This window comes from Trichomycterus rosablanca, chromosome 9 (genome assembly GCF_030014385.1).
Source record: "Trichomycterus rosablanca isolate fTriRos1 chromosome 9, fTriRos1.hap1, whole genome shotgun sequence".
Lineage (NCBI taxonomy): Eukaryota > Metazoa > Chordata > Actinopteri > Siluriformes > Trichomycteridae > Trichomycterus > Trichomycterus rosablanca.
In genome coordinates this window covers 19,052,028-19,080,014 of record NC_085996.1, presented here as the reverse complement: position 1 = coordinate 19,080,014, position 27,987 = coordinate 19,052,028, and the positions used below count along the sequence as shown (strand labels likewise).

Sequence of the window (27,987 nt, the reverse complement as noted above, 5' to 3'; positions counted from 1 at the left end):
ATATAAACAGACAATAATATGGTAAAAGACCAGAGCAAAAAATTTAACAATTGAGGTATAAAATTTATTATACAAAGGTAGATCAAGTGGAGAAACCTTTTATTAAAAAAAAAGTGCACTTTGAACATAAATTTGGCCCTAAAACCAGTTGCATGGTCTTGTGGTTGGTGAAATAATCTGAATTGTATTGGAAGCAAGCTGTATCAGGACACATCAGGAGTGCTGCTACTGAGTCCAGTGATCAGTGTGAGCAAGTCCTTCAGTCTGGATGTTACCCACTGTGGAGGAGATGAATCGGCACCTCCTATTCCCTGCAGTGCCTTCAGAGCACTTTCTGCTGTTTGGAGATAGCGCTCATACTCTTCTTCTCCGGTGGTCTCCTGGCGTGCTCGTTTTGCACAGGGCTGAAAATAAAATAAAATTTAAATGTAGACAGAGTAGCAGCCACAGTGACTTATGAATTAAGTGACTTAAGAAGATCAGTGTGTTATTGCTATATACAGTGGGGCCAAAAAGTATTTAGTCAGCCACTGATTGTGCAAGTTCTCCTACTTAGAAAGATGAGAGAGGTCTGTAATTTTCATCATAGGTACACTTCAACTATGAGAGACAAAATGAGAAAAAAAAATCCAGGAAATCACATTGTAGGATTTTTAAAGAATGTATTTGTAAATTACGGTGGAAAATAAGTATTTGGTCAATAACAAAAGTTCAACTCAATACTTTGTAACATAACCTTTGTTGGCAATGACAGAGGTCAAACGTTTCCTGTAAGTCTTCACCAGGTTTGCACACACTGTAGCTGGTATTTTGGCCCATTCCTCCATGCAGATCTCCTCTAGAGCAGTGATGTTTTGGGGCTGTCGCTGGGCAACACGCACTCCACAAATTTTCTATGGGGTTGAGGTCTGGAGACTGGCTAGGCCACTACAGGACCTTGAAATGCTTTTTACGGAGCCACTCCTTCGTTGCCCGAGCGGTGTGTTTGGGATCATTGTCATGCTGGAAGACCCAGCCACGTTCCATCTTCAATGCTCTCACTGATGGAAGGAGGTTTCACGATACATGGCCCCGTTCATTCTTCCCTTAACACGGATCAGTCGTCCTGTCCCCTTTGCAGAAAAACAGCCCCAAAGCATGATGTTTCCACCCCCATGCTTCACAGTAGGTATGGTGTTCTTGGGTTTTTCTTCTTCCTCCAAACACGACGAGTTGAGTTTTTACCAAAAAGTTCCATTTTGGTTTAATCTGACCACATGATATTCTCCCAATCCTCTTCTGGATCATCCATATGCTCTCTGGCAAACTTCAGATGGGCCTGGACATGTACTGGCTTAAGCAGGGGGACACGCCTGGCACTGCAGGATTTGAGTCCCTCTCGGCATAGTGTGTTACTGATGGTAGCCTTTGTTACTTTGGTCCCAGCTCTCTGCGGGTCATTCATCAGGTCCCTCCGTGTAGTTCTGGGAATTTTGCTCACCGTTCTCATGATCATTTTGACCCCACGGGATGAGATCTTGACCCCAAGGGAGATTATCAATGGTCTTTTATGTCTTCCATTTTCTTACAGTTGCTCCCACAGTTGATTTATTCACACCAACCTGCTTGCCTATTGTAGATTCACTCTTCCCAGCCTGGTGCAGGTCTACAATTTTCTTCCTGGTGTCCTTCGACAGCTCTTTGGTCTTGGCCATGGTTGAGTTTGGAGTCTGACTGTTTGAGGCTGTGGACAGGTGTCTTTTATACAGATAACGAGGTCAAACAGGTGCCATTAATACAGGTAACGAGTGGAGGACAGAAGAGCTTCTTAAAGAAGAAGTTACAGGTCTGTGAGAGCCAGAAATCTTGCTTGTTTGTGGGTGACCAAATACTTATTTTCCACCATAATTTATGAATAAATTCTTTAAAAATCCAACAATGTGATTTCCTGGATTTTTTTTTCTCATTTTGTCTCTCATAGTTGAAGTGTACCTATGATGAAAATTACAGACCTCTCTCATCTTTCTAAGTAGGAGAACTTGCACAATCAGTGGATGACTAAATACTTTTTGACCCCACTGTATATATATATATATAACTACGATTATATAATTCCCATACACGCTCAGTGAAATGTGGTATAGATCTGGATCAAGTACAGTACTGATAATATCCAAAACAAAAAGAATTTCACAGGACTTTGGCCATTCCCTTTCCCCTCAGACACAGCCAATAAGACCTGTAGATGTCCTGCTGGCCGATAACACTGTGCTGAGATGTGAACCCGGATTTCATCAGCGGTGGGCTACTGTAGTAGACTGCTGTGCCACCTGAGCGCCTGCTGTCAATGATTATTACAACTGCTGTTAAGAAATTAAAATGAGCCATATTTTGCTTTATTGGATCTGTAAATGTATCTAGTCAAGAAAGGCAACAATTTATACTGAACTTATTTACACTGAAAATGAATAACGACTATATGTATTTTTTACGTGGTCTGAATGAATATATAAAACTGCATTATTTTAAACAGAATTCTAAATACCAATTTACTAAAAGAAATAATAGACTCCTGGTTATGACAAGACTACTTGTAGCTTAAATTTTATGCAACATGAATTATTCTAGAGCTACAGATCTGTAGAAGGAAATAAGACCATCTTAAAGGTACTCAACGTATCTGACCACTCTTATTGAACTTGGTGGAAATGAACAATGCATGGTATAGGCAAAGATATCTTAGAGAAATTTCTACTTCTACTTCAACAGCTTTTAAATGGGTTATTCCAATGATTTAACAAGGGGAGGAAAAACTGCCAACTTGTTGGGCAAAAACTTTGTGCTGCTTTGCGACTCAAACACCCTGACCCAGAATCAGCTCTTTTAAGAGTCAATTAGTGCCAGGTTCAGCGCAAAACTTGTAAGAGTCGCAACCCATTAGCAAAAGTCTCTGCTTTCACTGAAAAAATTGTACAAGTTGCAGAGAAAAGATGATTTAGGGATAAATTATTCTGCGGTGCACTGTAAATAAGAAAATAAAACACTAATTTCACCTCCACAGCAAGAGACGTGTCTTTAGTTGTATTTTCCTCTTTTTCCAGTCTGTCATTGTGTTTTTCTATCACATTTGCTTCCGCTTTGAGCCTCTTCATGCGCTCCTCTGCAGTTCCCTGGTCTGTAATGACCTGCTGAAATACACATCTATTAATATTCACCTACGCACTCAGCAAACTTTAAAAATGATAACAGGTCTCAGTTTGTTACTTGTTACGTGCATGCCGTCACATACTTTGCTGAGGAAGTTCACCACTTTGTTCTTAGTATTGTCCAGTGTCAGACTTTGAGAGATAACCTCCTCATGATTAGTGGCCTTCAAGTAAAGGAAAAAGCAGCTTTAGATCAGGGTTAACCAAGCATAATGCTTTTAAAAAAAATAATGATGAGAGAAAATAAAAGGTCAAACTTTTTATGAACAGATCTTGCACAGTTAAGGCTAACCTCAGCAAAGATGGCAAATGCTTCCAGGGCATGTTGATGGAGAAGCCAAGAATCATGAGCCAGCAGAGAACTGAACAGTGAGCTGAGTCTGGGCAGAACCTGAAACTACACAACACAGAAAAAGAAAAAACTGATATAAAGTGCTATGCAACTTAATAATAGTAATTGTCAGAAATCAGCAATACAGACAGGGTATACATCCCTAATGACAAAGAAAATATTTCTATTCAATTAAATGTAATACATTGTTTTTCATTATTCTTTTCAACCCTTAAAGCTTTGCATTAGCTACTTAAAGACCAAAGACATCAGGGAGTATGGATTGTCATTACCTTTGCTCCACAGTCACAGAAAGCCAAGCATTCTGAAATGTCACAAAATGCTTTTTGGAATATTGTGAACTTATGTTGGGAAAACGTGTATCATTTTGCACAAATGTGTTGTGTCCACGATAGCTCGAGTAGCTGCTATCATTATAGCAAAATGGACAACGTGCATGAATTTTAGAATTAGTACTTGGTAAAAAAATTTTCATGATTCAACCAATTTGTTATGCACATAGATAATTAAAACACATATGGATCATTTTCACTGGTGCTCTCAAAACTTTTAGCCCCCGCTGTATGACAAACAAGACAAGTTATTGTCAAACCCCAAATCCATTTTGCCCAGAGGAGAATGAATTTTGCTTTCGTGCCACTAAATGTTTCATTCCTTGTAACTAGTGTACATTAAGATTTTCACTCTATATTGTCCAGTTTCACTCAAATAGTAGAGGTGTCAGATTTCGTCTCCGATCTGTTAATAGACTTGGCGTGGGTAAAAAGTTCTCCATTTCAGTCACTATCACTAATTAGTCATTTTTTATGTTTGAAATTACCAACAAGTAGTTATGTAATTTGCACATTCCAGTGACTAGGTGCAAGCCCAGTGATAACAAGCAGGAGGTTAGACCATAAGCAAAACTGGAAATTCTCAAGTATGAAAACTACATGCTATATTTCAGTATGGGACTTTCATGTATATTTTAAAACATGCCAAATTGCATACAGAGCAAATATGCTTTTGAAAGAGCAGCTGTGTTCTAAATACAACATTTTCAACTCGTCAGAAGACAATTTAACAACTCCACCAATGGTGATTTTACAGTTTTAAACACACTGTACATTAAGATGTAGGACAATACATTTAGCTCACAGACAACAGCTCTTTTAATTGCTCAAGTTAAGCTATAAACCATTCATGTCCTCAGAGTGCCTGGATCAGGCACTGTTTAAAAAAAAAAGGTCTATCTGGCATTTTTTATGGTTTTACACCCAAGACTATAAAAGGTTTTTTTTTTTTTACAATGTCTCTATTTTTAAAAGCACAACAGAAATGTACATGTAATATACATTAAGACTGGGGTAAAGATATCTTTTAAACAAGGTTTGAACAACAACGTGAAAAGGTTCCTAAATAGAGCTGTACAACAATAAAATAGTTAACGGCAGAACTGAGGCTGATGTACATACACTGAACAGCTGATAGCTTCCATGTATTCACTTGCTCTAATACTTGTATCTCCAATACAAAACTAGCATAGCAAACATTAGATAATAAACTTAATGTCTGCAACATGGGTAGAGAAAAAATGTTAGAATTAACTTTTTTTTTTCCTGTATGTCGTTGTGTTACCTGAATATCAGAAGGAACAAAAACCTTCCCCATAGAGGCCAAAAACTCCAGAGCAGCCAGCACCAGTTCATCAGGACATTTGTGCAGATTTAGACCACTCAGGCACGTAAAAGCCTACAAACCACATACAGAAGAGAAGAAGTAAAGATTCTTAGTACTTTCATGAGACTATTATATTTTTCATTTAGCTTTAATAATTACTGTGTTTACAGACAGGTGAACAATAAAACATGGGAAACCATGACACCACCATAAGCTACCAGATCAGCTTCAGTGCACATGAGCCTAAAACTAAGCTGTGAAAAGATTTCTGGCTGTCTGTTTTCTGGTGCAAGTTTACTCTCCAGTAGCATCACCACAACAAAAGATTTTCATTATCTTAACATGCACTTAACTTTTTGAAACATTATACTGATACTGGTTAGCACATTCAATTAATAAGGCATGGATTCCCCAAGGTGTTGTTGGTATATCTGGTACATGTAGACACGATGGCATTATTTTACCAAATATTTACCATCTCTACCACTATCTTCACTAAAAGATTCAAAGTGTGTGCTGAAAATAAAATCGCTTAACTCTACGGCTAATAAGTGTGCATTTAGGAGGGACAGTTTACCATACCAACAGGATAAATGAAATATGTAAGTAGAAAAGCAGATGCTAAAAAAATGATGAGCAAAAGCTTCTAACCTGAACAATGGCATGTGGTTCCACATTTTTAATGACGTTGGCTGAAACAGACAGAAGCAATCTGAAAGTACACTGAAGTAAGGGGTGGATCTGAACCTGCATAAAAGAGAGAATAATAAAACTGTAAATAAAAAAATGTCTACGAATTAATCAGATTAACCAAGACAGGGTAAGTACAACGTCCACCTAAACTGATGGCGTTTTTTGTACCTGAGTAGCACACATGCGATTCCACAGCTGGTGAACAATCTTTAGTGACAATTCCATGCTTTCATCCTGCAGGCCTTCTCCTCGAACTACCATCAGTACACATCCCAATGCCTTATTCTAAGGAATAAGAGTGACAGAGATGTAAAAATCTTTTCACTGTTTGTGACTTATTTTTTTCAATAACACAACACATCACACAACACATGTAAATGAATCTGGCTTTTCTATTCACCAGCCAGTGCCATGTTTCTACATCCAGCCTTAACACACACAGAGGAACACACTAAAGTATTATTTTTACCACTCATCAAGGTGTCTTGACAAGACAGCAGGTGTTCACTGGTCTTCCCTGGCACTGACGAGACTCAAACCTGGGTGCCAGTGATGGTGAGCTAGCATAATAGCCTGCTTTGGTGCCATCTGGACACCAAATGTTTACTTTTAACAAAACCAAAGTTGAGCCAAACGGTGTTTTAATCTACTGAAATTATTGTAAAGATTGTAAACCTAAAGCAAAAAAAAACTCCTGCATGGTTCATCACTACTAATTGTAGATACTATCAAATTCCAGTGATAATACAAGTGAAATTTATGTATTTACAGTGTATCACAGAAGTGAGTACACCCCTCACATTTCTGCAGATATTTAAGTATATCTTTTCATGGGACAACACTGACAAAATGACACTTTGACACAATGAAAAGTAGTCTGTGTGCAGCTTATATAACAGTGTAAATTTATTCTTCCCTCAAAATAACTCAATATACAGCCATTAATGTCTAAACCACTGGTAACAAAAGTGAGTACACCCCTTATTGAAAGTTCCTGAAGTGTCAATATTTTGTGTGGCCACCATTATTTCCCAGAACTGCCTTAACTCTCCTGGGCATGGAGTTTACCAGAGCTTCACAGGTTGCCACTGGAATGCTTTTCCACTCCTCCATGACGACATCACGGAGCTGGCGGATATTCGAGACTTTGTGCTCCTCCACCTTCCGCTTGAGGATGCCCCAAAGATGTTCTATTGGGTTTAGGTCTGGAGACATGCTTGGCCAGTCCATCACCTTTACCCTCAGCCTCTTCAATAAAGCAGTGGTCGTCTTAGAGGTGTGTTTGGGGTCATTATCATGCTGGAACACTGCCCTGCGACCCAGTTTCCGGAGGGAGGGGATCATGCTCTGCTTCAGTATTTCACAGTACATATTGGAGTTCATGTGTCCCTCAATGAAATGTAACTCCCCAACACCTGCTGCACTCATGCAGCCCCAGACCATGGCATTCCCACCACCATGCTTGACTGTAGGCATGACACACTTATCTTTGTACTCCTCACCTGATTGCCGCCACACATGCTTGAGACCATCTGAACCAAACAAATTAATCTTGGTCTCATCAGACCATAGGACATGGTTCCAGTAATCCATGTCCTTTGTTGACATGTCTTCAGCAAACTGTTTGCGGGCTTTCTTGTGTAGAGACTTCAGAAGAGGCTTCCTTCTGGGGTGACAGCCATGCAGACCAATTTGATGTAGTGTGCGGCGTATGGTCTGAGCACTGACAGGCTGACCCCCCACCTTTTCAATCTCTGCAGCAATGCTGACAGCACTCCTGCGCCTATCTTTCAAAGACAGCAGTTGGATGTGACGCTGAGCATGTGCACTCAGCTTCTTTGGACAACCAACGCAAGGTCTGTTCTGAGTGGATCCTGCTCTTTTAAAACGCTGGATGATCTTGGCCACTGTGCTGCAGCTCAGTTTCAGGGTGTTGGCAATCTTCTTGTAGTCTTGGCCATCTTCATGTAGCGCAACAATTCGTCTTTTAAGATCCTCAGAGAGTTATTTGCAATGAGGTGCCATGTTGGAACTTTCAGTGACCAGTATGAGAGAGTGTGAGAGCTGTACTACTAAATTGAACACACCTGCTCCCTATGCACACCTGAGACCTAGTAACACTAACAAATCACATGACATTTTGGAGGGAAAATGACAAGCAGTGCTCAATTTGGACATTTAGGGGTGTAATCTCTTAGGGGTGTACTCACTTTTGTTGCCGGTGGTTTAGACATTAATGGCTGTATATTGAGTTATTTTGAGGGAAGAATAAATTTACACTGTTATATAAGCTGCACACAGACTACTTTTCATTGTGTCAAAGTGTCATTTTGTCAGTGTTGTCCCATGAAAAGATATACTTAAATATCTGCAGAAATGTGAGGGGTGTACTCACTTTTGTGATACACTGTATATGTGATTTATGTGTAATACCACTACAGAATTTTGCACAGGACGTAACATTGGACAAACAAATAGTGTCAACAGGAGAAAAAATCTTGATGGAATATCTTGATGGAACAGCACTGCCCTCAGTCCAACATGAGGATTAATTTAAATGCAGACTCTAAGCCAGACCTCATCATTCAACATTAGTGCCCAAGATCCTTAATGGCACATTATTGACATGTACAAAACACAGTAGGATGAATGGCATCCATGGTAAACAGTTGTAGTTGTAGTTACTCTAAACCTTAAATTAAGGTAAATGTATTTTACAACGTAAAGGAGAGGTGATAAAAAAGTGCTGGCAGGGTGGAGTGGATGGCGTAAAGTGTCAGGAGAAATATACGATAGACGGGTATGTGAAAGGGAACATTTACAAGACAGTAGTCAGATTGCTGTGTTATATGACTTGGAGGCAGTAGAGGGAGCTGGAGGTGGCAGAGATAAAGATGCTGTGATTCTTGTCGTAAGTGGCGAGGAGGGACAAGGTTAGGAGAGTGTTATTAAAGGGACCAAGCAGGTAGGATGTTTTGGAGACATTAGGGTGAAGAGATTGAGATGGTCTGGGCATGTGCAGAGGAGGGGTGAGAGTTAGATCAAGAGAAGGGTGCTGAGGATGGAGCCACCAGACAGGAAAAGAGGACGGCCAAAGAAAAACTTTATGGATGTTGTGGTTGGGGTGACGAAAAAGGACAAAGCAAAATGAAAACAATTATTTTTGTATTTAAATAACATCACAATTATCTCATTCTAGAAAATAGTCTAATTGCAAACTGACTTCCAAAGGCCACTAGATTCTGCAACTCTCTGACTGTGATCTCTGATGAACTTAAATTTTAAATTATGCATGTTATGTTTTTAAAAAAGAATATACTTCATATACATTTTATTCATAAAATTTTTTGTGGTGCCAATAATTGTGTAGGGTTTATTTTAAAATTAAAATGTCCTATTATTGGCACCCAGGTGGCGCTGCTGGATATTCCGCTAGCACACCGGCGCCGAGATTCTGAACTCCTTGGTTCGAAAATCGGCTTTGCCACTGGTCAGCTGGGCGCCATCTAGCGGGCATAATTGGCAGTGCCTGCAGGGAGGGATGACCGGACTAAGTGGGTACGGTCTTCAAATGCTGCGTAAGGACCCTGACTGGCAGATAGAGAGGCACCTGTGCAGAGTGCATAGGTGAAAAAGGGTTCCGCACAGGGCTGCGCGCAGGTCGGAGGAGGCGTGAGCAGCAGTGTACCCACCTCGACTGCAATCAGGGATCCCCCAGTAGCAAAAGACAAACTGACTACGCTAAACTGGGAGAAAATGCAAATAAAATAGAAAATAAAAATTTCTATTATTACAAAGAATGACAATCACTCTCAAGCTTAATGCATTTGTGGGTTAAAGTATTACTTTTTAATCTTTAATCCATAAAATAATACCTTGCTAAAACAAAACCTTGATTTGGTCATGGTCACCAGCTTCTTAAAATTTCCTTAGTGCTTAACAATTATGGGATTGCTTTCATTTCAGTGTCAAAGTTTGTTCAGGGCCAGTTTGAGGAAATGGAGCACAATACAGAGCCCTGGTCCAACAACAACACATACTTTATCTTTTATTATGAGTTTTTCCCAAAAGAAACTGTTGCTAGAGTTGGATTTTCCCAGAGCAACTAAAATAGAAAAAAAAACCTTAACCTTTAATGCATAACCAAATTAATTCTAAATATTTTAATTGCCATTTGTGGTCTGGAGACACTGAGACAAATGAAAAGCAACAATTTGCTAAATGCTGTCCTTACCAGTGCATTTACATTTCCCAGTCTGTAGCCAGTACCCTGCCATGCATCCAGTGCAGCTGTGGCACTGCTCAGCACTTCGTCCACCACACAAGCACGCACCTCCACACACAAACTTCTGAGCAAAACAGGATGCCACACACACACATTCTCACTCTGTGAGGGTGGAAAGTGTTTCAGAAAGTCCATCTGAGGATAAAAACATATACAGAAGGTTACTGAATATAAAGGAACAATGACAACAGACTTAAGAGGAGCCCTGGAAACACAGATGCCTGCACCAACAATTAACAAAAATAGGCCTATGCAATGCCAGGGATATCAGCAAACAATAAACACTTTAGTGCCCAAGGTTATTTGTGGCACATAGTTGGTGAACTCTGTATTAGTAGCGTCAGGAATGTTTACATTTAAATTTATAATTTCCTTGGCAGTGGTGGCTCAGTTGTTAAAGTACTTGACAAATAATCAGACGGTCAGGGGTTCACCACTGCCAGGTTCCCACTGTTGGGCCCTTGAGAAAGGCCCTTAACCCTCTATTGCTTAGATTGTTTATAGATGATAACATCTGCTAAATGTACTCGCGTTTAAAGCGTTAGTAAAGATTACAGCAAAATTATTCGGTCCTAATCCAAGGTTGAAAATGCTCACTTACCTATTCACACCTAGGGTCAATTTCAAGCAGACAATTAACCTTCTGAAAGTTTTTGGATAGTGGAAACCAATGCAGACACAGTGAGAACATGAGAAACTCCTCACAGTGACCAGAGACATGAATCAAACCCAGGTCCCCAGGACCCATTCCGCTGTGCAGCATTCACTCTTAACAGCTTTGCTACCATGGTGCCCCTACATTGCAACAGACTAATGCAATTTATTTCAGCACTCAGTCATGGCAACAACCCTTGAGTCTTCTTTCCAACAAGACTATGTAGAAAGGATGTTGAGCTTGTAAAATATATCTGGTAATAATGCATAAAATCCCTGACAATTGTAAATATTTGAGAAAAATATAAAAGCATGCAAAAAAAGTCCACAGAAATAAAAATTAGTTCAATGTGCAGATTGGAAAAAAAAACATACTCCTGACAGACCCACATAAAACACAGGTTTTTCAAAATGAATTGACATGCATTTGTGTGTGTCTAACCTGGTGGTTTGGGGTCATGAGGAAGAGGAGGCGTCTCAGCAGCAAACCCAAGTGAGAATTTTGACAGCTTTTACTTGGACATGACTTTATCTACCAATACAAAACAGGAAAAGATCTAATCAATTTCTGCAGCACAACAAAAAAATATGTGATCTGCAAACTGCAGTACAAAATATTTTTATTAGACCTAATCATGAATATGTATCCAAAGCATCATGCATCATTTTTTTGCATATTTGTTACACAAAAATGCTTTAGATCTTCATAAAAATGTAGTATAACACTTACAGAACCTGAGGAAATACAACAGTTTTTAAATGATCACTTACTTGCTTATTATCTGTGTAAAAAAGTAATTGCCCCACCTATTAACTTAATAGCAGGTTATGCCTTATTTAGCAGCAACATTTGCAACCAAACACTTCCAGTAATTTAGGAACAGTGTTTCACATTTCTCTAAAATAATTTTGACTCTTAAATGGCTGTTTAATGTCCTGCCACAGCAATTGACCTGGACACATTAAAAACCTATTTCGTTTCTTATGAGCTATTCAGCCATGAACTTGTTCTTTTAAATCACTGTTTTATTTGCAATTTCTGATTATTAGCAGATTACTATTACCATTCTCCTTTAGAATTCTTTAGTAGAGAGCATAATTTATGGTTCTGTTAATCAGGCCTTAAAGTAGCAAAACATTCCCACAATGTTACACTAGCATCACCATAGTTGACTGCTGGTTTGACGTTCTTATTGTGGAATGCTGTGTTAGCTTAAGGCCAGACTAAATGGAATGAAATATAGCAAAAACTTCAGTGCCATGAAAACTGGACAGTGTAATTTGCTAACTTAAACAAGCCAGCATGAATGAAATGAGCCTCAGACATAAATGATGACAGAACACACCTAAAACAAGTACTGTTTAGTTGTAAGATGAATGTATTTACTTACTAAATGCATTTTTCACTACAGGGCATGTAATCTAATGTAATCCCTGACAATATTACTCAAGTGAGATTTTAAAGCTAGAACATTAGATATATTAAGAGTGTGTAAATAAAAGTTACATTAAATTGCATGCACTCACCAGGTGAGCTGTGAGGAGAACATGGTGCAGACATAAATCGGCTGTGCCGTACCTGTGGCAAACACACAAAAAAGGATGAACAAACATTCTATTAAACACACTCACATCAACATTCACACAGTAAATTCAGAAAGTATTTAGACCTCTTGATTTTTTTTGGACACTGTTTTTATTTCATCTAATCAGACCAGATCATTTTAGAGTGACCACTGGATTGGTTCTTACCTTCCGACAATAACCTTCTTGTCTGGATTCTGAATACGGTCTGACGATTAAGGCCAATTATGTCTTCTTCAATTTCAAAATAGAGGTAACTAAGGTCCTCTGAACACTCAAAGCCCTAGATATTTTTTTAAAGATCTGATTATGGAGATTCACAGACCCAGGTATGTGCTGTTCCAAACTATGCCCAAATCAATTCAAATTGCAGCATGTGCAATCCAATCGATTTCCAATCGACACATCTTAGTCAAGTCAAGTCACCTTTATTTCTATAGCACATTTAAAAGACGTGTGTCAACCAAAGTGCTGTACATTAAAATCAAGTATAAATACCACTCAACTATGCAACATTTAACAAATCATTAACATACATACAAAATAATATACAGTATCTCACAAAAGTGAGTACACCCCTCACATTTTTGCAAATATTTTATTATATCTTTTCAAGGGACAACACTATAGACATGAAACTTGGATATAACTTAGAGTAGTCAGTGTACAGCTTGTATAGCAGTGTAGATTTACTGTCTTCTGAAAATAACTCAACACACAGCCATTAATGTCTAAATGGCTGGCAACATAAGTGAGTACACCCCACAGTGAACATGTCCAAATTGTGCCCAAATGTGTCGTTGTCCCTCCCTGGTGTCATGTGTCAAGGTCCCAGGTGTGAATGGGGAGCAGGGCTGTTAAATTTGGTGTTTTGGGTACAATTCTCTCATACTGGCCACTGGATATTCAACATGGCACCTCATGGCAAAGAACTCTCTGAGGATGTGAGAAATAGAATTGTTGCTCTCCACAAAGATGGCCTGGGCTATAAGAAGATTGCTAACACCCTGAAACTGAGCTACAGCACAGTGGCCAAGGTCATACAGCGGTTTTCCAGGACAGGTTCCACTCGGAACAGGCTTCGCCAGGGTCGACCAAAGAAGTTGAGTCCACGTGTTCAGCGTCATATCCAGAGGTTGGCTTTAAAAAATAGACACATGAGTGCTGCCAGCATTGCTGCAGAGGTTGAAGATGTATTGACACTTTGGGCACAATTTGGACATGTTCACTGTGGGGTGTACTCACTTATGTTGCCAGCTATTTAGACATTAATGGCTGTGTGTTGAGTTATTTTCAGAAGACAGTAAATCTATACTGCTATACAAGTTGTACACTGACTACTCTAAGTTATATCCAAGTTTCATGTCTATAGTGTTGTCCCATGAAAAGATATAATGAAATATTTGCAGAAATGTGAGGGATGTACTCACTTTTGTGAGATACTGTGCATACGCACCAACATATAAATCAAATAAAACCACTAAAACAAAGATGGCTATGACAACCCAACATATATTAAAAACTTATTCATTAAGAGCACTCAAATGCCAAAGAAAACAAATATGTTTTTAAATTTGACCTAAAGGCATCTATTGTGTGGGACTCCTTTATGGAAAGTGGAAGACTATTCCAGAGTCTTGGGGCAGCTACAGAAAAGGCCCCGTCACCTTTGAACCTCATTTGAGAACGTGGAATAGCTAAAAGCAGCTGGTTAGAGGATCGTAGAGCTCGAGGAGTGGAGTGAACACAGAGAAGGTCAGCGATATAGCTCGGAGCCAAGCCGTGTAAAGCCTTAAAAACAAATAATAGAACTTTACATTCAACGCAATGATGCAAGTATGGGGGTAATGCTCTCCCTTTTCTTGGTACCAGTCAGGAGCCTTGCGGCTGCATTTTGGACCAGCTGTAGACGTGACAAGCTTGACTGAATGGTTCCCAAGTACAGTGAACTGCAAAAATCACTACGCGAGGAAATAAAAGCATGAACTACTGTTTCCAAATTATTAAAAGCATTTATTTTAGCAATGTTCCTAAGTTGAAAGAAACTAGCTCTCACAACAGCATTAACTTGTTTCTCAAACTTAAGAGCGGGATCAAAAATGACACCCAGATTTTTACATGGCTATTTACATACGATGCTAATGGCCCCAGATCGTTTCTTATGGCCCTTCCCGAATTAGGATTTCCAAAAATAATAATATCAGTTTTGTCTTGGTTTAAATTAAGAAAGTTCCTAGACATCCAACTGTTAATCTCTCAAGCAATCAAAAATGAGGCTCAAAGAACCATTATCTCCTGGTTTTAGTGGGAGATAAAACTGGGTATCATCTGCGTAACAGTGATAAGGAATTTTATACTTCTGAAAGATGGACCCAAGGATAATTAAAGCAAACAGGATGCACCTCAACACCAATTGAAGTTGTCCAGCAAAGAGTCTGAATCAAAAAATTTCAGTTTATCACCTTTTGCATACAACAATAAAATAAATCAGCTTGCTTTCAGTGTAAGCAGGATATATTTTTATTTAAATGTGCACTATGCCTCAGTGTCAAGCATGTGTCAAGTGTCAGTGTAATCCATGGAAACTTTGTAGTCACTGCTGGTTGTGTGCACACTCACCGTGCCAGAAAGCACCAAACATCTGTGGATAAGACAGTCGTCTGGGTGTCTGACTGGAGAACAGAATCCAACAATGATCGCTCCTAAGGACAGTGAGACAGAAAACCTGTGACTTTTCAGACTCCAAGCACACAATGTTTGTTTGAATAGTTGAATAATCTTCCTAATAGCAGATGATGAATAAAGAGCAAGGAACAAATATGATCGGTTTACACCTTACATTAATGTGTACTGTTTCTGGATTTTAGTTCCTAATGAAACAAACCAGAGTAAAATCTGACAGGAATAATGATTTTACATAAAATGCAATACATGTCTTTCTGTTTTCTTCCTTTACATTTCCATTTGCATTTAAGCATTTGAACAGATGCTTTTACCCACAGTGACGTCTACATTTACATTACAGACATAAACGTTTAATTTATTTTGCGTTTCTAATACTAATTCATATAAAATATATACTTTTGGCATTAATAATTAACAAGCCATGTAAGACATGGAATGTGGTAGGGTGATGCAGCGGTATATGGTGCTAGCCCACTAGCACTGGGATTCAGATTCAAATGCCCATTAGTGCTGTCGGCTGGTCAGGTGTCTACATTTAGACATGATTGGCTACGATTAAAGGGGTGGACGAGGCCACGCGATGGACAGAAAAGAAGAGTAGTGTTAGGAGAGGTTAAGACCCCAAATTTGGAGTGACAGGGTATGTAAAAAAAGTATATGCAAGATTTACTGAAAAGGTTCCAGTCAGCCAATGCAAAAACAGACCAGCTGAGCAAGCTTAGTGGCACCGACACAGCTATAAATGAATAATTGTAAGACCAACATTATCTAATGCTGCTTATTATGACAGGAATGCTTAACTTCTCATTTAGAGAAAACAGGAACAATATGTCACTGGATTCCCAGGCACAGATGGCTACAGTTTCAACAAGATACGAACTATCACCACTCAGAAGCCAAAAAGTTTTAATTAGAAACATATTAACATTTGATTTATTAGCAAGATTCCCAAATAGAGACAATCACAAAAAATAAGTTCTTTAACCAAAAGGACTATTTACTAGCAACTACCATGCTTATAAAATTAAAGAATTGCAATGAGGTAACAAAGGTAAATAAAAATGTGGGTTAAAGTCTAGAAACCTTGTGTGGTGCAGTGTACTGACCAGCGCTGGAAAGTGTTGAGCAGGCAGTGCTGCCACACAGCCACACAAATGCACACACACATGCTGGTGCAGGCTGACTGTGCTCTGAGCCTGACCATGAAGCATCACCCCTGGCAAACGAACAGGCACTGTCCGCTCCACTGGGCACTGCCGGAAACTCAAAAACACAGCCTCAAAGACTGACAACCTGAAGAAAGAAATTAAAAAGAAATTATAAAGTTCATATGCAAGGTGTTATCAATGTCACAACTTGTATTTCCAACTACAACAAGACAGCTGCTATGGTGGTTAATGGCTGACACGCTTTTCACAACATTTGCAACCAGTTATGCATTTTTAAATGCAGTTACACTGCAATAAATTATGTTTAGAATCACTTTCATTCAACTTCTGTATGTTGTGATGTGGATCATCCTACAGTGCATTTTGGTGCCATCCCTAGCAGGTAAACAATGCACATAATTGTGGAGAAAAAGATTAGTCGGACACTCTGACCTTCTTACAATATGCTGCAATGTCCAGTACCAATCCTTGTGTGCCCATTGTAGGTGTTTTCAACGATGGAAAGGAGTTTTATTGGGCACCCTGACTGGCCTGCAACTACACACCTCTATACAGAGAAGGGTTTGATGTGCTATGTGTTGACACATTCAGTTCATGACTAGTATTAAAATTATCTGCAATTTGAGTCACAGTCTCCACTCTGTTATTCTGTACCAGATGACATAGGCTATATGTCTTCTGAAATCAATGAGTCTTGGCTGGCCAATATCCTGTTGGTGGTTCAGGGCTTGTCCTTCCTTAAACCATCATCGGTTGGCACTCACCACGGCTGCCTGTAAGCCCTCCTTGATGTTTCACAGATATTTCAACTGAGTCATATGGCCAAAACTACTTGTCCATTATCAAACTCACTCAGGTCTTTTTGCTGCCCATGTCTGCTGCATTTCACTCATGTACTTATAGTCAGTCTAACATTTAATATGACCATGACACTGTTAGGTACTGCCATGCACATTTCTTAGGAAGTGGTTCTAATGTTTTGGCTCATGAGTGTCAGGTGTTTGGTATCTATACATCTGTAACAAAGATAAACCTAGCTGTGCTTGACTTTCTTATATAATGTTTATGGTCACTAAATTGTCACGGGTAAAGAAAACTTCAGTTAATACCAGTTGTGTGAAGCAATGTATATGAACAGCTTACAAAAATAATTATAGTTAAACATAGAGTTAACATTTTAGTCTACATTTTAGCCTAGACAAAGTACTACACATTAACTGATATCACGTTAGCATTTTTAGGGAATATATTATTTCCATATTTGAATTATGTTTAGTTAAATTGAAAACTTTTTCATTCACATTATATCAAAAAGACTTTTGCATATGGGCTTTAAGTCTTTTACATGACAGCATCAACGCTCCGGAACCCTCCGACTACTGTTTGCTCCGAACACATACTTCATTTAATGTTCAGAGATCAGAGTTTGAATCTCAGCTGTGCTATTGGCAGGCCAGGCATAGACACAGTTGGCTACGTCTGAGGGTATGAGCAAATCCCTTCTATGGGTTGGCATCTTGTACAGGGTATTCCTGCTTTGCAGCCAGTGTTTCCACAATAACACTGGACCGACTGTGACCCTGACCAGGATTGAAGATAATAAAATTAGCCAAATATTTTTACTGCTGTGTCTTTTCAATACAAATGTCTTGTGGAAGTACAATTACTGTACTAAAAACGTGACATAATGTCACTTTTTTTATACAAATTTGCATAGAATGCTAGGATCAACCAAAACAATATACAGCATACCTGGGCACTTCCTCTGAAAACTGACTGCCACCACACCATAGACACAAGACCTCGTCTGGTTGGGAGTAGAGCTTCCCCAACACATTTACCAACAGCAGACATTGAGACAGCACAAGCTCTGGGCCGCACTCTAAAACACACAGCAAGATGTAAAATCCTTCAGGTTTAAGTAGACAGTGACAAAAACAAAATATTACACTATCCATCTATTTTTTAGCTTTAATAAGCACTTTATCTTTATCAGGGTCAAGGTGTGTCCAGAACCCATCCAGAGACACTAGATGCAAGGTGGGGCAACCTGAATAGGGTGCCAACCAATTAGACACAAACCTATTTACTTGCTAATTCCCACTTAAGGGCAATTGAGTATAGCAAATCCACAGATTGGTATGTTTTAGGTAGGGAGAAAAAACTATTATACAAACTTTGTGTGCACACAAGCGTGCACACTCACACCCCAATGGGTTATGTAACACACAGTGTTGTGTTCCCACAGTGAGAGAAAATTAGAGTTCAGCACCCACCACTAGCAACAACAAATGTGGCTCAAAACAAACTTATTCACTCCAAAAAAGCACAGGTTATCACTAGTGCAGTGTTTTTTATAAACAAAGCACGGAATGCATGTTCAGCAAGCTATCGTGGCTGACACCTACAGTTTAGTACAGTTTGTACATACATATAGCAGTTTTTGCTTGACTAATGAAAAAAAAGGATTCAGCAAACACATTCCTTCATTTCCTGATCCAAATTCAATGGGATCCAAGGTCAAATAGATGATTCTAACAATAGTTGGTGAATGTCATGGATTGGTGATTACTAAAAAAAACAAAACAGTAGGTGAATAGAAAATAGGAGAGAAGAAGAATGATGAGTCTTACGCAAGTCTGGGGACAGCGCACATTCAGCAAAAGTTCTTATAGACAAAAGGTGGGTCAGCAAAACATCGAGAGGAACCAAAACAGCTCCGCTCAGCTCTTCAGCCAGGCCGGCTGGCACAGACAAGGCAGAGAGATTTGGAGAGAATTTGCTGGAGAAAAAGCAAGAAAAGTGAGTTAATAATAAAGTCCTAATTTTACAGAGGTACAGTTAGTTAAACACGGTACACTATAAAAGTGGCAAAAATGATACACAATAGAATTGCACAGATGGGTTAAAAATAAATTACCTGATGAGTTTAAGGTAAAGCTGGTAAAAACAGGTAGAAAAGTTGGACAGAAATGGTTTAAATTCCTGTTAAAAAGATGTAAAAGTTGTTAGAACCACAACAATAGTAATTTACAACACATACAAAAATACAATAAACAATAAATATGATTGTCAGCAGGTACCTTTAGGTAATGAACTAGAGTGTTGGTAAAAAACCTGCACATCTTTGTGGTCTTCTGGAAAACTTTGTATTCAGGGCAGTTTGCTACTTCCTTTTGAACAGAAAATGGGTAAGTTTCAAATAGCACGAAATAAGACAGATCAATCACTGAACTAACCAAATTCTGCATTACCACTCAAAATCTTTTTTTTAAACAAAACCACATAGGTTCCCTGGCATTAAATAACTTTGTACAGCCTCCCTTCACCAAAAAAACTGCACCAAGTCTTCTACTATAACATCTTATAAGATTGGAGCATGCAGAGCAGGGAATTTAATATCATTCTGCTTTACAGAATCTCTCCTGTGCACTCTTCCCTTTACTCAGAGTTTAGATCACAGGACTGAGGTGGCCATGGTGGAACCCTGATTGTGTGTTAAGTAAACCATTTTTGTGTTAATCTGGACATGTTTTGGGTTGCTGTCCTGCTGAAATAACAAATGATAACCCATTTTAGTTACTTGGCAGAGTCAGACAGAGTTTATTTTAAATGGGCCTTAGTAGATAAAATAGCACCACATCACAGACCATCAACCATACATACAGTGTATCACAAAAGTGAGTACACCCCTCACATTTCTGCAAATATTTTATTATATCTTTTCATGGGACAACACTATAGAAATAAAACTTGGATATAAGTTAGAGTAATCAGTGTACAACTTGTATAGCAGTGTAGATTTACTGTCTTCTGAAAATAACTCAACACACAGCCATTAATGTCTAAATGGCTGGCAACATAAGTGAGTACACCCCACAGTGAACATGTCCAAATTGTGCCCAAAGTGTCAATATTTTGTGTGACCACCATTATTATCCAGCACTGCCTTAACCCTCCTGGGCATGGAATTCACCAGAGCTGCACAGGTTGCTACTGGAATCCTCTTCCACTCCTCCATGATGACATCACGGAGCTGGTGGATGTTAGACACCTTGAACTCCTCCACCTTCCACTTGAGGATGCGCCACAGGTGCTCAATTGGGTTTAGTCCATCACCTTTACCTTCAGCTTCCTCAGCAAGGCAGTTGTCATCTTGGAGGTTGTGTTTGGGGTCGTTATCCTGTTGGAAAACTGCCATGAGGCCCAGTTTTCGAAGGGAGGGGATCATGCTCTGTTTCAGAATGTCACAGTACATGTTGGAATTCATGTTTCCCTCAATGAACTGCAGCTCCCCAGTGCCAGCAACACTCATGCAGCCCAAGACCATGCTACCACCACCATGCTTGACTGTAGGCAAGATACAGTTGTCTTGGTACTTCTCACCAGGGCGCCGCCACACATGCTGGACACCATCTGAGCCAAACAAGTTTATCTTGGTCTCGTCAGACCACAGGGCATTCCAGTAATCCATGTTCTTGGACTGCTTGTCTTCAGCAAACTGTTTGCGGGCTTTCTTGTGCGTCAGCTTCCTTCTGGGATGACGACCATGCAGACCGAGTTGATGCAGTGTGCGGCGTATGGTCTGAGCACTGACAGGCTGACCTCCCACGTCTTCAACCTCTGCAGCAAAGCTGGCAGCACTCATGTGTCTATTTTTTAAAGCCAACCTCCGGATATGACGCCGAACACGTGGACTCAACTTCTTTGGTCGACCCTGGCGAAGCCTGTTCCGAGTGGAACCTGTCCTGGAAAACCGCTGTATGACCTTGGCCACCATGCTGTAGCTCAGTTTCAGGGTGTTAGCAATCTTCTTATAGCCCAGGCCATCTTTGTGGAGAGCAACAATTCTATTTCTCACATCCTCAGAGAGTTCTTTGCCATGAGGTGTCATGTTGAATATCCAGTGGCCAGTATGAGAGAATTGTACCCAAAACACCAAATTTAACAGCCCTGCTCCCCATTTACACCTGGGACCTTGACACATGACACCAGGGAGGGACAACGACACATTTGGGCACAATTTGGACATGTTCACTGTGGGGTGTACTCACTTATGTTGCCAGCTATTTAGACAGTAATGGCTGTGTGTTGAGTTATTTTCAGAAGACAGTAAATCTACACTGCTATACAAGATGTACACTGACTACTCTAAGTTATATCCAAGTTTCATGTCTATAGTGTTGTCCCATGAAAAGATATAATAAAATATTTGCAGAAATGTGAGGGGTGTACTCACTTTTGTGATACACTGTATGTTACTTTTCAAAGCCAAATCCACTTTCAGTGTGTGTTGGCAAAATGCTCAATTTTTGTTTTATCGAACCGTACAGCATGGTCCCAGTCAAGACCCCAGTGGCATTTAGCAAACTCAAGACACATACATTTGTGGTTAGATGACAGGAAAGGTTTTTTCCTGGCAAGCCTTCAAAATAATTTGATGGCATGGAGGTGGTTTCTAAGATGCTAATCTCTGTAATTCTTCAACAGTGATCCTAGCGGCCTTTTTGTCTCTCATACCATCCTCTGCACTGGGCATGGGGGCAAAACAAATTTTGCCTGGCAAGTTTGTCAGTTGATTGAAACCCTTATTATTTTTGTTATTTCTGTGACATAGGCATTTTCAGGAAAAGTAGCTATTTTTTTTAACTGTGGAGGGGACTGTATATGGTTCAGAAAGTAGCCAAAACGGTGAATGTTATTTGAAGTACTTTTGTCACCTGCTTTTACAGGGGTCAGACTAAATTTTAGCTAGCCCGTTCAAAATTCTATGAGGAGAATATACAGCATTTTTACTTCCAAAACCCCACTGTTGGGCTTTATTGGTTGACAGGATGACAGATGGGTATGATAAATATTCTAAATTATTTTCACAAACATTCTAATTTTTTTTTTAAGATACTGAAATGAACAAAGAACAAAGAAGCAACAAGCTAATGGCTGGTGGTTGCCAACCTTTGTGGAACATTGCTCCTTTTAGGAGAGCTCTTTTGAGCATGTGTAGTCGTGTAGAAATCTTGAGTACAAGACTTAGACATTTGTTATTTAATGTGTGCTGTACCTGTATATTGGCCTGCTGCATCTGCTCTGCCAGCTCTTGAGCATTGCGTGCTGATGCCAGCAGGTCTTCACACAAAAATGAAATGACGTCGCCATGTCGTAAGTGCTCCTCTACCAGAGACTGGTACTTTACACTCTGCCTGGACGAAAACATTTTTACAATAATGTGTGTCCATAAAAATCAGATACATATAAATTTTAACCAGATATATCGACAGACAGAGCAGCCGAAAAGAAAACAAATCTGCAACAATTTATCTAGTTTTTTAAGTGAAAAGAAAGAGGAAACAAGAAAAGAAGGCCAATACATAATGCCAAAAGAGCACAAAAAATATTACCTATACTGAAAAATAACAATATATTATTACAACTGATTTGGCCTAAAGGCCTTTAGGTCTTACTTAATTACAAATTTCCATGTGTTGGCATGCAAAGCAATGTCCAGACTTGATATTACAGAGCATATGTCCAGCAAACTGTGAATGACTGCAAGGGAAAAAAAAATAAAGAGAACTGTCACTATAATTTATGTGTAATTTGTACAAAATTAAAACTTCTATTTCCAGAATGACATTACAGACCCACTGCCTAAAGAATAAACTCCACAACACATTTTTTTCTTTGTCAGATACGTACCGGTGATCATATCAGAGATCTCTTCTTCAGAAGCACTATTTTCCAGACTGATTTTATCCAAAACCTCCATTAGGTATTTCTGCAGTGAGTAGGCCCCTTTAAACAGGCTCTGTAGCAGGTCGCCCACTAGTGACAGTCGTCCACTGTACACAATCTCACTCTCCTGCATAGAGCAGCAAATATTTGTATTTAATCATATTGCACCTTCTGACACCACAGAGTGTTTGTAATTGTGACATTTAATTAAATTCTATGTTGCAACTGCAATCTGCTGTTTTTGTTGGTCTGATATGAGTCAACTGACAACTAAACTATAGGGGTGGGTTTATAAAATCGATTTTTCGATTCGAATCGATCTTTATTTGAACGATCCAATATCGATTCATATATATACGGTGCACACGGAAATCTGTTACCCCCTTTAATTTCGTGTGACCAGCCAGTGTTTTTTCATGCAACGAGATCTGACCTGCACATCAGTTTAGCATGGCAGAAGCTCAAGTTATGACCACTACACAACTTTTTGCACTGATTTTCGCTCGGCGACAGGTCGGTGCTGGATTCGGGAGGAACTCTGTGTTCGCTCTGCGATCAAAACTCGGCTCTCAATCAATGTGTGAAACAGCGAGCGGAAACACAGGGGAGAGGTTGTAAACAGGTGGTGGAGCGCAATATAGTTTCTATCAGAATACATCAGCACACGCAAGTTTTACAGTATTTCTGACCTAGTCGTGTAGTGTGAACATTACAGCGACCAGGTGTTAATCAGAGTGTCGTGTAGTGTAAACTTGGCATAAGCTGTTCAACAGCCAGGTGTATGTTTACATTACATTTACAATGTTGTAGCGTGTCAGACACATAAAATAATAATAAAAAATGAATGTTACTGTTTTCTGTTTTGGATTAATTATTTATGTAAACAAAATACACAAATATTTTTAATTATGAGTGTTCTTTGTACAATTATCACATTCGTTCTCTGAACATCTTTACATAATTAAACAAAACCTGTTAATGTAACTCAAATATGCCTAACTGTGTTGAATCGGAAATCGAATCGAATCGGGACCTTGTGAATCGAATTGAATCGATCCAGGAAATTAGTGGCGATACCCAGCCCTACTAAACTATAGTATATCATTCTTTTTTTTATTTAAATTCTTCTACTTGCAGTTAGTCAAAGCTGACAGTATAATGCATGTTAAAAGAGAAGAGACAAAACAATAAGTTTAGCCTACAATATAACAGTCTACAAAGTTTTATTTCACCTGTCAAGTTTTTAAAGAACTAATGGCTTAATTATTTTCAGGGTCGCAGTGAGTGTAATGCCACATGGACACACCAAATACTCCCTCAACAGGGCTTTAGTCCATCTCAGGGTCATACACTTGAACACTTAATATTAGAAGCAAATGACAGCGCAGAAAGACAAAAGACAGCAAGCAAGAAAAGGAACCCTGGACTATGTTTCGTTTCAGTGCAGCCCCCACGCTGCGTCCCTGTCCCAGCTACTCAACTTGTCGTTATGCTATTTTGTTATTAATTATATTATTAAAGCAAGTTCCTTAGACTAATATTTGCTTTTAATATTCAAAATACACACTCATTTGTCTAAATATTACTGTCAACAATTTTCTATGAACATTTATAAATCTTTAAACAACTATATACAAATATTATTACAAAGAGTATTATCTGCTTGTAATAATTTTAATGTAGGCAAATTTAAGTTATTGGTATCAATATTACTGATTGAGAGACTATTATTTTTCAAAGTTTTTGCTATTAAAGGCATTTAGTATTGAGTGTAATACAAGTTATATATACCTTGCAGTGTTGAAAGGTGTCCTTAAGAACCTGAAGGACACAGGAGGGCAGAGAGCGAATGGACTGTAGGGAAGTAGGCATGTCAAAAGAACACACATGCCGTACACAACAAGACAGGGCCTCCAACGTTTGCACCATAATCTAGAACCAAAAAGAAATTATTAATACCTTAGCTTGTCACTTTATTGCCAAAAGAACCTGTATGAAGTAAATAAAATAGATTTAAAATCTATTTGATTGACTGCCTTTCCTAATAATCATAAACAACATATACTGTACATACACAATATATACATATACAGGGGTGGGACAAAATAACTGAAACACCTGTCATTTTAGTGTGGGAGGTTTCATGGCTAAATTGGACCAGTCTGGTGGCCAATCTTCATTAATTGCACATTGCACCAGTAAGAGCAGAGTGTGAAGGTTCAATTAGCAGGGTAAGAGCACAGTTTTGCTCAAAATATTGCAATGCACACAACATTATGGGTGACATACCAGAGTTCAAAAGAGGACAAATTGTTGGTGCACGTCTTGCTGGCGCATCTGTGACCAAGACAGCAAGTCTTTGTGATGTATCAAGAGCCACGGTATCCAGGGTAATGTCAGCATACCACCAAGAAGGACAAACCACATCCAACAGGATTAACTGTGGACGCAAGAGGAAGCTGTCGGAAAGGGATGTTCGGGTGCTAACCCGGATTGTATCCAAAAAACATAAAACCACGGCTGCCCAAATCACGGCAGAATTAAATGTGCACCTCAACTCTCCTGTTTCCACCAGAACTGTCCGTCGGGAGCTCCACAGGGTCAATATACACGACCGGGCTGCTATAGCCAAACCTTTGGTCACTCGTGCCAATGCCAAACGTCGGTTTCAATGGTGCAAGGAGCACAAATCTTGGGCTGTGGACAATGTGAAACATGTATTGTTCTCTGATGAGTCCACCTTTACTGTTTTCCCCACATCCGGGAGAGTTACGGTGTGGAGAAGCCCCAAAGAAGCGTACCACCCAGACTGTTGCATGCCCGGAGTGAAGCATGGGGGTGGATCAGTGATGGTTTGGGCTGCCATATCATGGCATTCCCTTGGCCCAATACTTGTGCTAGATGGGCGCGTCACTGCCAAGGACTACCGAACCATTCTGGAGGACCATGTGCATCCAATGGCGGTGCCGTGTATCAGGATGACAATGCACCAATACACACAGCAAGACTGGTGAAAGATTGGTTTGATGAACATGAAAGTGAAGTTGAACATCTCCCATGGCCTGCACAGTCACCAGATCTAAATATTATTGAGCCACTTTGGGGTGTTTTGGAGAAGCGAGTCAGGAAACGTTTTCCTCCACCAGCATCACGTAGTGACCTGGCCACTATCCTGCAAGAAGAATGGCTTAAAATCCCTCTGACCACTGTGCAGGACTTGTATATGTCATTTCCAAGACGAATTGACGCTGTATTGGCCGCAAAAGGAGGCCCTACACCATACTAATAAATTATTGTGGTCTAAAACCAGGTGTTTCAGTTATTTTGTCCAACCCCTGTATATGCCAAAACACTACTAAACATGTCAAAAAATGCATTACAACACATAAAATGTAAAAAACAGAAATGTTCTAATAACACATGTAACAAATGTATCAAACGTCACATCTAATTTTTGATACACTGACATTTATGGTATTTAGGAGATGCTTTTATTTAAAGTGAATTAAGGACCTTGCTAATGAGCCATATTGGCAGTGGTGGGGCTTGGACCAGCGACCTTCTGATTACTAGTCTAGTATTTCAACCTCTGAGCTACCACTGCCTTATATAAAAAAAATTTTGGTCAATTGTTTTTGCTGTTGCTGTTAGTAACACTGGTGCATTCTGTGGAATTACTATCATGTTTAGAAATTGTAAATATTAAGTAATAAAGTAAAATGTAACTAAATAAAGGTATTGATGCATTGTGACACATTTGGTTTCGGATGTTTTAGTTTTGATGCTCTGATATGTGTGCAGTTACAGGGTGTGAGGAAAAAACTATACTAACATGGTGATCTTAGTTTTAACAAAGCCAATAGCATTCATAAAATGCATTTGGTTCCTACTGCTTCACACTGGTGTGCAAGGCATGACCAGTACATGTAAATCAGTAAAGCCCGGCACCACCCCATTAAATTGTGTCATTTTACACAAGTAATGTGCACTTCTGTTTAGTAGCACAGGAGCTGCCTAATCAAAAGTGTAAAAGATCAAAAATGTGTATTGAGTTTAATTAAAATCTAATACCTCAGCATACTGGTACAACCTCAATTGTTAGATTTAAGTTGCTAATCATTGCTAAATCATTTGTAACACATTTTAAACAATTTGCATCATTAGTTAAAACTGACCATTCTGTTGATGTAATTACTATAACTATTACTAAAAAGGCTATTGCATCACAGACCTGCAAAATATTCCTGAGAAACGTATGAAGCTCTGTGTTCTGACTTGACAGGCCTCCAACTTGCTTGCTGATCTCTTCCAAAAGCCCAGAAAACACCAACACTACCTAAACAAGAAGTGACCACTTGTAAAAATAATAAGAGAAATCCTGTGGCAGAAAGAGCTTATAATCAGGTAGCTCAAAGAGATCATACCTTAGGTAGGACTGTAGAGAAACATTCCTCAAGTTCTGATAGAGGTAGATGGGGAAGGAACATGTCTACAATTATTTGTAGAATGTCTGTAAACACAAATTACAAATGCACATCACAATATGCAAAATGAAAAATATAGCATTTTATAGGCCAACAAAGTAATAAAAAAGTAACAGTGAGGGATGATGGAAAAACAACTTACTGATGTGCTCATCCCAGCTATTAGTTTTATGATAAATGGAGTATTAAGAGTTAAGAAAAAATTACTGAGAATTTTATGGCTGGAGTTCTTTTAAAAAGCAGTTATATATATTATATAAAATGTACAGTAACTGGCATGCAATGTGGTTGTTACTCTGCATGTAAGGTGGGTGGAACATCTGATCATTTGACCTTTCTGGGAAAACGCAGACCAGTACTCAAAAATATTCTGTATGGCTTAAAGTATGTGGACACCTGACAGTGGGTTTCTTGGATACTATGAGCATTAATATAGACTTTGCCTTCTTTGCCATCACTATTATGCAAAAAGTTGCTGGTCTGACGTCTGGGTCTAATGGGTGAC

General features: G+C 39.2%; 1 protein-coding gene across 2 annotated transcripts; it reads right to left on the bottom strand.

Moving 5' to 3' along the window:
• Positions 1-82: 82 nt before the first annotated feature.
• On the bottom strand, positions 83-27,664 carry firrm (fignl1 interacting regulator of recombination and mitosis). Of its 2 annotated transcripts, none has more exons than XM_063001223.1 (23): positions 27,625-27,664; positions 27,423-27,508; positions 27,230-27,334; positions 24,790-24,930; positions 22,963-23,125; positions 22,728-22,812; positions 22,328-22,466; positions 19,350-19,439; positions 19,187-19,251; positions 18,900-19,048; positions 18,019-18,148; positions 16,204-16,390; positions 15,032-15,114; positions 12,356-12,407; positions 11,271-11,360; positions 10,124-10,309; positions 6,058-6,174; positions 5,848-5,943; positions 5,155-5,268; positions 3,478-3,582; positions 3,269-3,349; positions 3,033-3,164; positions 83-404 (listed from the first exon to the last, which is right to left on the bottom strand). In XM_063001223.1, the coding sequence occupies exons 2-23, from the start codon at positions 27,483-27,485 to the stop codon at positions 204-206; spliced, it is 2,574 nt and encodes an 857-aa protein (XP_062857293.1). In that variant the 5' UTR covers positions 27,486-27,508; positions 27,625-27,664; the 3' UTR covers positions 83-203. The 2 variants fall into 2 exon arrangements, with proteins under 2 accessions (XP_062857293.1, XP_062857292.1); XM_063001222.1 differs by having other exon boundaries at positions 3,033-3,167; positions 27,625-27,659.
• Between the last annotated feature and the right edge of the window lie 323 nt (positions 27,665-27,987).

What these genes read in the sequence shown, in the direction of transcription:
- firrm (XM_063001222.1), bottom strand. Translation starts at nt 27,485, where the DNA reads ATGTTCCTTCCCCATCTACCTCTATCAGAACTTGAGGAATGTTTCTCT. An exon ending in CTCTAGTTCATTACCTAAAG is followed by an intron (nt 19,252 to 19,349) that starts GTACCTGCTGAC and finishes TCTTTTTAACAG; the next exon opens with GAATTTAAACCATTTCTGTC. An exon ending in TTGTTCCTTCTGATATTCAG is followed by an intron (nt 3,583 to 5,154) that starts GTAACACAACGA and finishes TGTGTTGTGTAG; the next exon opens with TTTCAGGTTCTGCCCAGACT.